The 12,422-nt window shown below is 47.3% G+C and overlaps 1 protein-coding gene across 3 annotated transcripts in view; it reads left to right on the top strand.

Moving 5' to 3' along the window:
* The window catches only part of SLC9A8 (solute carrier family 9 member A8), a 182,036-nt gene extending 170,215 nt beyond the window's left edge, over positions 1-11,821 (top strand). For all 3 annotated transcript variants that reach the window (XM_063958882.1, XM_063958884.1, XM_063958883.1), the window contains exon 16: positions 9,322-11,821. In XM_063958882.1, the coding sequence (XP_063814952.1) occupies positions 9,322-9,432 (111 nt within the window). In that variant the 3' untranslated portion in view covers positions 9,433-11,821. The remainder of the gene's footprint in view (positions 1-9,321) is intronic.
* The last annotated feature ends 601 nt before the right edge of the window (positions 11,822-12,422 follow it).

Below are 12,422 nucleotides of genomic sequence, written 5' to 3'. Positions count from 1 at the left end.
GTTTGAAGGGAAACGGTTCAGGGTTTGGACCCTGGAACACCAGTTTCAGGGGCGCTGGTCATCCCTAGAATCCACTCTCCCGATAAACATACTCGAATTGCGAGCAGTGTACAACGCGAGCAGTATACAACGCCCTGCTTGAGGCAGATCACTTGCTCCAGAGTCGGGCCGTCGGAGTTCAGTCCGAGAACGCCACGACAGTGGCATACATCGGCACTCGCAGCCGTGCGGCGATGAGAGAGGTCACCAATATCCTACTCTGGGCAGAGGAATACGCTCTGGCCATGTCGGCAATCTTCATTCCACGGGTGGAAAATTGGGAGGCCGATTATCTCAGCCGCCAAAATATGCACCCAGGACAGTGGACTCTCAATCCTCAAGTGTTTCTTCAGCTGGTCCAACGGTGGGGCCATCCCCAGATCGACCTCATGGCATCCCGCCTAAACCACCAGCTGCCTCTTTCCTGCTCTATGAAGCAACGGCTCCTTGGGACTTCCAGTTCATTTATCTCTTCCTCCTTTCCCGTTGCTGCCTCGGGTTCTGCAACGTATAAAGAGTGAATACGCACTGGTCCTCCTAGTGGCTCCGGATTGGCCACGCGGGGCTTGGTACTCAGGGCTCCACCTTCTGTCAATAGTGGAGCCTTGGCCCCTACCAATCCGAGATGATCTACTACAACAGGGTCATTTTCTTTATCCAGACTTACGCAGGCTACGTTTGACGGCGTGGCTCTTGAGAAGGCCATCTTGAGGCGGAAAGGGATTCCTCTTACAGTTATACCTACCCTGTTTCAGGCTCTGAAGTCTGTCACATCGTCTACCGCATATGGAAGGCCTATGTGGCCTGGTGTGAACGACGGGGGTTGTCTCCTACATTTTTGTTTCTATTAGCCCGCCTTCTCCTTTTTCTGCAGGCAGGTTTCTCTGCCGGACTGAGACTTGGTTCTCTGAAGGTTCAGGTCTCTGCTCTTTCGGTTTTCTTCCAGAAAAAATTGGCTTTGCTTCCGGAGGTTCAGACCTTTTTTCAAGGGGTTTCTCCAAATCCAACCACCCTTTCGACCTCCGACGGCTCTGTTTGACCTAAACCTGGTCCTCTCTTTTCTACAGTCTCCGTTGTTTGAGCCTCTTGAGTCAGTGGAGATTAAATATCTCACCTGGAAAGTGGTCCTTCTCCTGGCTATGGCTTCGGCCAGACGGGTGTCGGAACTTGGAGCTCTCTCTTGCCGACCTCCTTACCTGGTGTTTCATGAGGTTAGAGCAGTGCTTCATGCTCATGTAATTTCTCCCAACAGTGGTTTACGATTTTCACATCAACCAGCCACAGTGCCGTTTCTTGGGGTGGGCGAGCCGTGCAACTGTACGGGGCGCCCGCCGCGGCACTTTGCGGGTCCTTGTTACCCCCTTCTCCCTCTTCCCGAGTACTCCTGCTCGGGGGGCGGAGTTTCGCGGAATGACATGGTTGCGTCGTGACGCCACGACGCAATTGCGTAATTCCGTGAAACTCCGCCCCAGAGCGTAGTACTGATAACAAGAGGAGGGGGAGCCAAGCTATTAGAAGGAGGAGGCGGCCGGCGCGAGGAGGTAGAGGTGGCCCGAAGAGCGGGAAGAACCTCTGCAAATGTTAGTCCCTCTCCCCCCCCCTCCCCCCCCCACTTGACACTTGCCTGCCGTAATGTGTAAAATGGGGACTCTTGCCTGCCGTACTGTGTAAAATGGAACTCTTGCCTGCTGCACTGTGTAAAATGTGGACTCTTGCCTGCCGTAATGTGTAAAATGGAGACTCTTGCCTGCCGTACTGTGTAAAATGGGGACTCTTGCCTGCCGTACAGTGTAAAATGGGGACTCTTGCCTGCCGTACTGTGTAAAATGGGGACTCTTGCCTGCCGTACCTTGTAAAATGGGGACTCTTGCCTGTCGCACTGTGTAAAATGGGGACTCTTGCCTGTCGCACTGTGTAAAATGGGGACTCTTGCCTGTCGTACTGTGTAAAATGGGGACTCTTGCCTGCCGCACTGTGTAAAATAGGGACTCTTGCCTGTCGCACTGTGTAAAATGGGGACTCTTGCCTGCCGTAATGTGTAAAATGGGGACTCTTGCCTGCCGTAATGTGTAAAATGGGGACTCTTGCCTGCCGTAATGTGTAAAATGGGGACTCTTGCCTGCCGTAATGTGTAAAATGGGGACTCTTGCCTGCCGTAATGTGTAAAATGGGGACACTTGCCTGTCGTAATGCGTAAAATGGGGACACTTTCCTGCGTAATGCGTAAAATGGGGATTTAATGTATCAAGGGCATTGCGGTGTATGGCATAATATATATATATATTTCTCTAACGTCCTAGTGGATGCTGGGGACTCCGTCAGGACCATGGGGAATAGCGGCTCCGCAGGAGACAGGGCACAAAAGCAAGCTTTTAGGATCACATGGTGTGTACTGGCTCCTCCCCCTATGACCCTCCTCCAAGCCTCAGTTAGGTTTTTGTGCCCGTCCGAGAAGGGTGCAATCTAGGTGGCTCTCTTAAAGAGTTGCTTAGAAAAAGTTTTTAGGTTCTTTATTTTCAGTGAGTCCTGCTGGCAACAGGCTCACTGCATCGAGGGACTTAGGGGAGAGAATTTCAACTCACCTGCGTGCAGGATGGATTGGATTCTTAGGCTACTGGACACCATTAGCTTCAGAGGGAGTCGGAACACAGGTCTCGCCCTGGGGTTCGTCCCGGAGCCGCGCCGCCGACCCCCTTGCAGATGCTGAAGATTGAAGAGGTCCGGAACCAGGCGGCAGAAGACTTTTCAGTCTTCCTCAGGTAGCGCACAGCACTGCAGCTGTGCGCCATTGTCTGTCAGCACACTTCCCACAGCGATCACGGAGGGTGCAGGGCGCGGGGGGGGGCGCCCTGGCAGCAATGTAGAATACCTGTATGGCGAAAAATACATCACATATAGCCCTTGAGGCTATATGGATGTATTTAACCCCTGCCAGACTTCACAATCTCCGGAGAAGAAGCCCGCAGAAAAGGGGGCGGGGCCTATTCTCCTCAGCACACAGCGCCATTTTCCCTCACAGAAAGGCTGAGGGGAAGGCTCCCAGGCTCTCCCCTGCACTGCACTACAGAAACAGGGTTAAAACAGAGAGGGGGGGCACTGATTTGGCGATATACATATATATTAAATGCTATATGGGAGGAACACTTATATAAGGGTTGTCCCTGTATAATTATAGCATTTTGGTGTGTGCTGGCAAACTCTCCCTCTGTCTCCCCAAAGGGCTAGTGGGTCCTGTCCTCTATCAGAGCATTCCCTATGTGTGTGCTGTATGTCGGTACGTGTGTGTCGACATGTATGAGGAAAATGTTGGTGAGGAGGCGGAGCAAATTGCCTGTAATGGTGATGTCACTCTCTAGGGAGTCGACACCGGAATGGATGGCTTACTTATGGAATTACGTGATAAGGTCAACACGCTGCAAGTGGGTTGACGACATGAGACGGCCGGCGAACAAATTAGTACCGGTCCAGGCGTCTCAGACACCATCAGGGGCTTGTAAAAACGCCCATTTACCTCAGTCGGTCGACATAGACCCAGACACGGACACTGATTTCAGTGTCGACGGTGAAGAAACAAACGTATTTTCCTTTAGGGCCACACGTTAAGGGCAATGAAGGAGGTGTTACATATTTCTGATACTCCAAGTACCACAAAGAAGGGTATTATGTGTGAGGTGAAAAAACTACCTGTAGTTTTTCCTGAATCAGATAAATTAAATGAAGTGTGTGATGATGCGTGGGTTTCCCCCGATAGAAAATTATTGGCGGTATACCCTTTCCCGCCAGAAGTTAAGGCGCATTGGGAAACACCCCTCAGGGTGGATAAGGCGCTCACATGCTTATCAGAAAAATATCCTAAAAAGTATACACACACATGCTGGTGTTATACTGTGACCAGCGATCGCCTCAGCCTGGATGTGCAGAGCTGAGGTGGCTTGGTCGGATTCCCTGACTAAAAATATTGATACCCTTGACAGGGACAGTATTTTATTGACTATAAGATATCTGCCCAGGGATAGAGGAAAGGGAAGAAGACTGCAGCAGGCAGTCCATTCCCAGTAACAGAAGCCCTCCACCGCTTCTACTAAGTTCTCAGCATGACGCTGGGACCGTACAGGACCCCTGGATCCTACAAGTAGTATCAAAGGGGCACAGATTGGAATGTCGAGGCGTTTCCCCCCTCGCAGGTTCCTGTAGTCTGCTGTACCAATGTCCCCCTCCGACAGGGAGGCAGTATTGAAAACAATTCACAAGCTGTATTCCCAGCAGGTGATAATAAAATTACCCCTCCTACAACAAGGAAAGGGGTATTGTTCCACACTATAGGGTGGTACTGAAGCCAGAAGGCTAGGTGAGACCGATTCTAAATCTGAAAAATTTGAACACTTACAAGGGTTCAAATCCAGATGGAGTCACTCAGAGCAGTGATAGCGAACTGGGAACAAGGGGACTATATGGTGTCCCGGGACATCAGGGATGCTTACCTCCATGTCCCAAAATTTGCTTTTCTCACCAAGGGTACCTCAGGTTCGTGGTACAGAACTGTCACTATCAGTTTCAGACGATGCCGTTGGAGTGTCCAAGGCACCCCGGGTCTTTACCAAGGTAATGACCGAAATGAGGATTCGTCTTCAAAGAAAATGGACGACCTCCTGATAAGAACAAGGTCCAGAGAACAGTTGGAGGTCGGAGTAGCACTATCTCAAGTAGTTCTACGACAGCACGGGTAGATTCTAAATATTCCAAAACCGCAGTTGTTCCGACGACACGTCTGCTGGTCCTAGGGATGATTCTGGACACAGTCCAGGAAAAGGGTGTTTCTCCCAGAGGAGAAAGCCAGGGAGTTATCCGAGCTAATCGGGATCCTCCTAAAACCAGGAAAAGTGTCAGTGCATCATTGCACAAGAGTCCTGGTAAAAAATGGTGGCTTATTACGAAGCGCTTCCATTCGGCAGATTTCACACAAGAACTCTTTAGTGGGATCTGCTGGACAAATGGTCCGGATCGCATCTTCAGATGCATCAGCGGATAACCCTATATCCAAGGACAAGGGTGTCTCTCCTGTGGTGATTACAGAGTGCTCATCTTCTAGAGGGCCGCAGATTCGGCATTCAGGATTGGATGCTGGTAACCACGGAGGCCAGCCTGAGAGGCTGGGGAGCAGTCACACAGGGAAAAAATTTCCAGGGAGTGTGATCAAGTCTGGAGAATTCTCTCCACATAAATATACTGGAGCTAAGAGCAAATTTGTAATGCTATAAGCTTAGCAAGGCCTCTGCTTCAAGGTCAGCCGGTATTGATCCAGTGGGATAACATCACGGCAGTCGCCCACGTAAACAGATAGGGCGGCACAAGAAGCAGGAGGGCAGTGGTCAAAACTGCAAGGATTTTTCGCTAGACGGAAAATCATGTGATAGCACTGTCAGCAGTGTTCATTCCGGGAGTGGACGACTGGGAAGCAGACTTCCTCAGCAGGCACGACCTCCACCCGGGAGAGTGGGAACTTCATCGGGAAGTTTTCCGCATGATTGTGAACCGTTGGGAAAGACCAAAGGTGGAAATGATGGCGTCCCGCCCGAACAAAAAACGGGACAGGTATTGCGCCAGGTCACGAGACCTTCAGGCGATAGCTGTGGACGTCCTGGTAACACCGTGGGTGTAACAGTCGGTGTATGTGTTCCCTCTTCTGCTTCTCATAACCAAGGTATTGAGAATTATAAGACGTAGAGGAGTAAGAACTATACTCGTGGCTCCGGATTGGCCAAGAGGGACTTGGTACCCGGAACTTCAAGAGATGCTCACAGAGGACTAATGGCCTCGGGAGCTAAGATGGGATTTGCTTTCAGCAAGAACCATGTCTGTTCCAAGAGGAACCGTGGCATCTGCCTCTAAGAAAGGACCTGCTCCAGCAGGGACCTTGTCTGTTCCAAGACTTACCGCGACTGCGTTTGACGGCATGGCGGTTGAACACCGGATCCTAAGGGAAAAGGCATTCCGGAAGAGGTCATACCTACCCTGGTCAAAGCCAGGAAGGAGGTGACCGCACAACGTTATCACCACATGTGGTGAAAATAGGTTGCGTGGGTGAGGCCAGGAAGGCCCCACGAAAAAATTTCAACTAGGTCGATTTCTGCACTTCCTGAAAACAGGAGTGTCTATGAGCCTCAAATTGGGGTCCATTAAGGTTCAAGTTTCGGCCCTGTAGATTTTCTTCCAGAAAAAATTGGCTTCAGTTCCTGAAGTCCAGACGTTTATCAAGGGAGTATTGCATATACAGCCCCTTGTGTGCCTCCAGTGGCACCGTGGGATCTCAACGTAGTGTTGGGATTCCTCAAATCATATTGGTTTGAACAGATCAAATCTGTGGATTTGAAATATCTCACATGGAAAGGGACCATGTTGTGGCCCTGGCCTCGGCCAGGCGATTGTCAGAATTGGGGGCTTTGTCTTAAAAAAAGCTCATATTTGTTTTTCCATTCGGACAGGGCAGAACTGCGGACTCGTCCCCAGTTTCTTCCTAAGGTGGTGTCAGCGTTTCGCCTGAAACAACATATTGTGGTGCCTGCGGCTACTAGGGACTTGGAGGACTCCAAGTTGCTAGACGTTGTCGGGGCCCTAAAAATAGATATATATATATTTCCAGGACGGCTGGAGTCAGAAAGTCTGACTTGCTGTTTATATTGTATGCACCCCAAAAGATGGGTGCTCCTGCTTCTAAGCAGACTATTGCTCGTTGGATTTGTAGTACAATTCAGCTTGCACAGTCTGTGGCAGGCCTGCCACAGCCAAAATCTGTCAATGCCCATTCCACAAGGAAGGTGGGCTCATCTTGGGCGGATGCCCGAGGGGGTCTCGGCTTTAAAATTTTGCCGAGCAGCTACGTGGTCAGGGGGGAACACGTTTGTAAAATTCTACAAATTTGATACCCTGGCTGAGGAGGACCTGGAGTTCTCTCATTCGGTGCTGCAGAGTCACCCGCACTCTCCCGCCCGTTTGGGAGCTTTGGTATAATCCCCATGGTCCTGACGGAGTCCCCAGCATCCACTAGGACGTTAGAGAAAATAAGATTTTACTTACCGATAAATCTATTTCTCGTAGTCCGTAGTGGATGCTGGGCGCCCATCCCAAGTGCGGATTGTCTGCATTACTTGTACATAGTTATTGTTACAAAAATCGGGTTATTATTGTTGTGAGCCATCTTTTTTAGAGGCTACTTCATTGTTATCATACTGTTAACTGGGTTCAGATCACAAGTTGTACGGTGTGATTGGTGTGGCTGGTTTGGGTCTTACCCGGGATTCAAGATCCTTCCTTATTGTGTACGCTCGTCCGGGCACAGTACCTAACTGAGGCTTGGAGGAGGGTCATAGGGGGAGGAGCCAGTACACACCATGTGATCCTAAAAGCTTGCTTTTGTGCCCTGTCTCCTGCGGAGCCGCTATTCCCCATGGTCCTGACGGAGTCCCCAGCATCCACTACGGACTACGAGAAATAGATTTATCGGTAAGTAAAATCTTATTTTTTTTTCCTGTGGTGGCCATGATCTGTTGGTGCAAGGTCAAAAACTGGTGTGTAAGGTAGTCTTTTCAGATGAGGCCACGCCTATTTTAATGAGGCCACGCCTATTTTAATGAAGCCACGTCCCCTTGCCGGGAGCGCTCGCATTTTGAAATCTCGCACTGGGAGCCAAATTGGCTAGAAACAGCCCTGACCAGCCGCTTGTGGTTCCGGCCCTATTGGCGGATTCACCAGGTACCAAATCTTGGATGGGACTTCTATTCGAAAGTCTGATTCCTTATTTGTCCTGTACGATGCCGCTCGTCCTGCATGGCCGGCTTCCAAACAGACTTTAGCCGTTGGATCCGTTTGCCCATCCAACAGGTTTTTTTTGGTGGTTTCTCAGGAACCTCCTGCTTACATTTCGTTGCACTCTATGTGCTCCATGGGACCCTCGTGGGCTGGCGGACGCCCCCGCTGGGTTTCCATGGCTTCTTTATGTTGCACGGCCGCTTGGTCGGGCCGACATACATTTATCAGGTTTTACAGATTTGATACTTTTGCGGCCTCTGCATCGCAGTTTGGCCGTGCCATTTTGTAGGGCTCTCAGCGCTCTCCCACCAGTAATGGGGAGCTCTGGGACATCCCCACTGTAACTGCTCTCCAGTGTCCCCTAGTGGATGAAGGAGAAATCAGGATTTTGGTACTTACCGATAAGTCACTTTCTCCGATTCCATAGGGGACACTGGACACCCACCAGTTGCTGTTTTCTTGCCTCATTGACTTGTCTGCTTGCCTGTCACTGCGTGACTGCTTGTTTTTTTGTTCAACTCACCTTCGCTGCAGTTGTTTGTTTCACACGTCTCCTTGTGTGTTGTATTTGTTTTCTGTGACTTTGTTAACCTCCTTTGTTTAACGTTGGTTTCTTCCAGCTCTCCTTGGGCACTGTTTTAGTAGACTGGCTTGGAGGGGGGAGGAGCTAGTCACATTGCTAATATTTAAAGTGCCAGCTCCCAGTTGCTACCTACTATATCCCTACTGTAACTGCTCTCCAGTGTCCCCTGTGGAATCGGAGAAAGGGATTTATCGGTAAGTACCAAAATCCTGATTTTTACACCATCAGAATACCGCTGAATCTGTCTCCTTCCTCTCATTTACACATTGCCATTAGTCATCCTCTTTTTGCATAATCAGAATACTGCTGAATGTGTTTTCTCCCTTATTTTAACATAGTGACAAGCATCATCTGTATTAGAACGTCTCACTTACATGCAGTGTCAGGAACCTGTGGGCCTGATTCATGTTTGTACACAAATGCATATGCAGCTGCATTTTTCTAGGTTACACAACTATTAATCATTGCGAGTGAAGCTGCTGCCTCGGAAAGAAAATAAGATTGCAAAGGTACCCTGGCGTGTGCGCAGTGCAGTCGCGCCACACGCGCAATCTGAAGATAATCGCTCTGTTACAAAAACATCAGCATTGCGTACAAACCTGAATTAGTCCCTGTATGCACTATTATACAGAGAGAAACGTTGTAGTCTAATCCAAAGACCTGACCTGAGCTAGCACTAAGATGCTGCAACAAATACCAAATATCTAGATGTCCAACATAAAATTGAGGACAGTTTTAAAGACATCTAGAATAGAAGTGAGACATGGGCTGACTTATAAAGGCTGCAGATGAGGCACTGCATATCTAGAGGTGTTTTCCATTAAGAAGATCACAAAACTAGATCTGTTACTTTGTCTGACATTCCAGCTGTTGTTCTCTGCTTTCTAATTCAGGATCTTCACCATGGGCGCATTCAGATGAAAAGCCTGACCAACAAGTGGTATGAAGAGGTCCGCCAGGGGCCGTCAGGGTCTGAAGATGAAGACGAGCAGGAACTCTTGTAGTAAAGGTTATGTTAGAGCGTGATCCTTCATTTACCAGCATGATCTTTGCACAGACAGAGCTGCAGCCTAGAAAACGGCTTCCATTCACGTTCACAGGTGTCATCATCATTCGCTGCATATTGGAACCTGGATGTACGGACTACAAAGCAATACAACCAGTCCTCATTTGTGTTCAGTGATTCATTCAAAAATGTCTACCTCTTGACTGGACCTAGAACATACTCTTTTATGTGCATATACCAATTCCCAAAACATCAATGAATATCATTTTACTGGGATATGTATTTAAATAAAATATAGTAAACTTTTAAATATATTTAAATTGAAGAAACTCTAAATTATATTTGATGTTTTAATGCTGCTACTCTCCCCCTCAGTGATGTCATTGGCATTGGGCTCAAGTGAATGTCTTGAGGCTTCTTCTTTGTGATTTGCTAACTTTCCTGGCACTAAGGTCTCACCCTGGGGATGGGCTCCTGCCGCTGTGATTGCCACTTCCACCTATTGTTAGAGGGGCTTCTATTACTGAAGATTGCGTTCCTCCACATGGTGACTGGCTCCTTTTCCTCAGCATTGGCCTCCTCCTAAATGTTTGACTCTCTACTCTGGTAATAAGCTCCTCTTTTGTGATTGGCTCCTCATCCTGTTGCTAGGTTTCTCCAGCTCATGTTGGGAATATCTTCTTGAGTGCTTGGCTGCTGTCAATCAGTAGAGAATGGCGGTTGATACAGAAGGTGGTATACTCTATGGGAGTGTGATACAGTTCCAGTGAAGTCATAGTTACTTCTTCATTCTTCATGACATCTGCTGTCATTGATTGTATAATCCTATTAGCTGATGGGCATTCATTAGGTAAATCACATAAGGGCCAGACTATCCAGTTTTATTAACTTTGTAGTGACCTAGACTGTTAGACCAATATTAGATGTACATACAATATTAGATGTAAAACTCATCTTTTCATTCCAGTGATTTATACTGTGTAATAGTTGAGTCTTTGGGCCTATTTAACTCCTATGTCAACCAGCTGATCTACAGTGTAGTGCAATTACTCAGGTATACAGTATATGATTATCACATATATGACCTGTATTATGACATGACAAAGCACTGCAGAGTGTCGGCTGTGCAAATCATTACGTATTCACAATAATTATTTGAATTAGACATGTCACACAGTAAAAATGCTGGTCACGATGGCAATGGAGTTGAAGCAGGTGAAGCCACCATTGTCCCACGTACCCTTGTGACGCATATCTGACGTGATAGTGCCACCCACTTGATGATGTCGACATGATGAAGGTGAAGGGCAATGTTTTCTCTCATTCAAGCCCAGGAGGATCAAGTGCCTTCTACTTAATAATATGTGATGGTTCTGTCACTTGCCCAATGCAGTAAGGTTCTTTTACAAATGTGGAAAATTGCGGAGAAGCATTGGATTTTATTTTGTACATTTGAAGTTTCTCTAGACAAACATGCAGGTAGAAACATCATTGGTCACTGATTTCATGCGTCCCCATTGAATGAAAATCTCATCACAACATTCTCCATCTATTGAAATTCACTAGAATACATATGATCCCACAAATAAGACCTTGTTTCTGTATCTGAATGCAGAATGAGGCACATTGTGCACTGCACTCTCCAATCCACCTGTACATGGATAGCTTTTCCCACCAGCCGGCGCTACGTATTATTCCCTCCACAATAAATGGCATCTTAACACTTTGATCTGCTGGTAAAACTAGGTTCAAATGCCCACCTGCTTTTTGCTTGCACCGCCTCAGTTTTTCACATTCATTAATTACCCTTAGTGTGCCATTTTCAAAGTAATGACTTTTCATGCGCAAGAGGTTATTACGCTTACTGTATAAAATGCCCAGTCTCTGTGCCAAGCCAGAGGAGAAATCACAGGCTGAACTATGATTCGTCCATATCTTCCATGACTGCCATATTGTCTGGCCAGTCACCAGGGCCGCTGTATACCGTGCATTATTTTATTATAAGGGGGCTATTTTACATCAGAAATACTACTGTATGACTTGCTTACAGTTACATACATTTTCTTCATTGTCTAGGGAAGAAAATAAATCATTATTTGGTGCTATGCAGCACTTTGTTTTGTACATGTAGATTATGCGTTTTGACTTTATACTAAGGATGGACATTTGGTGTTTGCCGATGTTTATTTTTCAATTTTATGTTGATAAAATGTAGAACGTTTGCTGGTCACTCAGCAGTTTCATCATTTGTTTAATGACAAATGATGTAAGCAAACCGGAATGTGAATTTTTTTGTTGTATTGGGATGTGGTGGTCCGCCGGATTCGGAGCAATCCTGTAATAATGTTATTTTTTCCTGTATTAATAAATGTGAATTTGATTCATAATCTTTACTTGTTCTTTTATTTCCCTCAAGAAACATTCTCTAGACTTAATTTTTTAAAGATTTTTCATTTAGCTGTGGTTTCTATACTAGCAAAACTGAATGTTATATGTAGTATGTTGAGCACATAGAATAAGGGCGAATGTAAAACAATTTGAATACATACTGTAGAGACTTTAGTCAACATGGGCCAATTCAAAGTTGCAGCCAGTAGTTCTTGCCATTTATAGCACTGCCCATGCTCCATAGCCGAGCACACACACATCTATGGGCCATTTATAGCACTGCACATGCGCCATAGTCGAGTACACACACATCTATGGGCCATTTATAGCACTGCCCATGCTCCATAGCCGAGCACACACACATCTATGGGCCATTTATAGCACTGCCCATGCTCCATAGCCGAGCACACAGACATCTATGGGCCATTATAGCACTGCACATGCGCCATAGTCGAGTACACACACATCTTTGGGCCATTTATAGCACTGCCCATGCTCCATAGCCGAGCACACACACATCTATGGGCCATTTATAGCACTGCCCATGCTCCATAGCCGAGCACACAGACATCTATGGGCCATTATAGCACTGCACATGCG

This window comes from Pseudophryne corroboree, chromosome 3, assembly GCF_028390025.1.
Source record: "Pseudophryne corroboree isolate aPseCor3 chromosome 3, aPseCor3.hap2, whole genome shotgun sequence".
Lineage (NCBI taxonomy): Eukaryota > Metazoa > Chordata > Amphibia > Anura > Myobatrachidae > Pseudophryne > Pseudophryne corroboree.
Note: the sequence above shows the minus strand (reverse complement) of the source record. Positions and strands in the feature narration are given on the sequence as shown.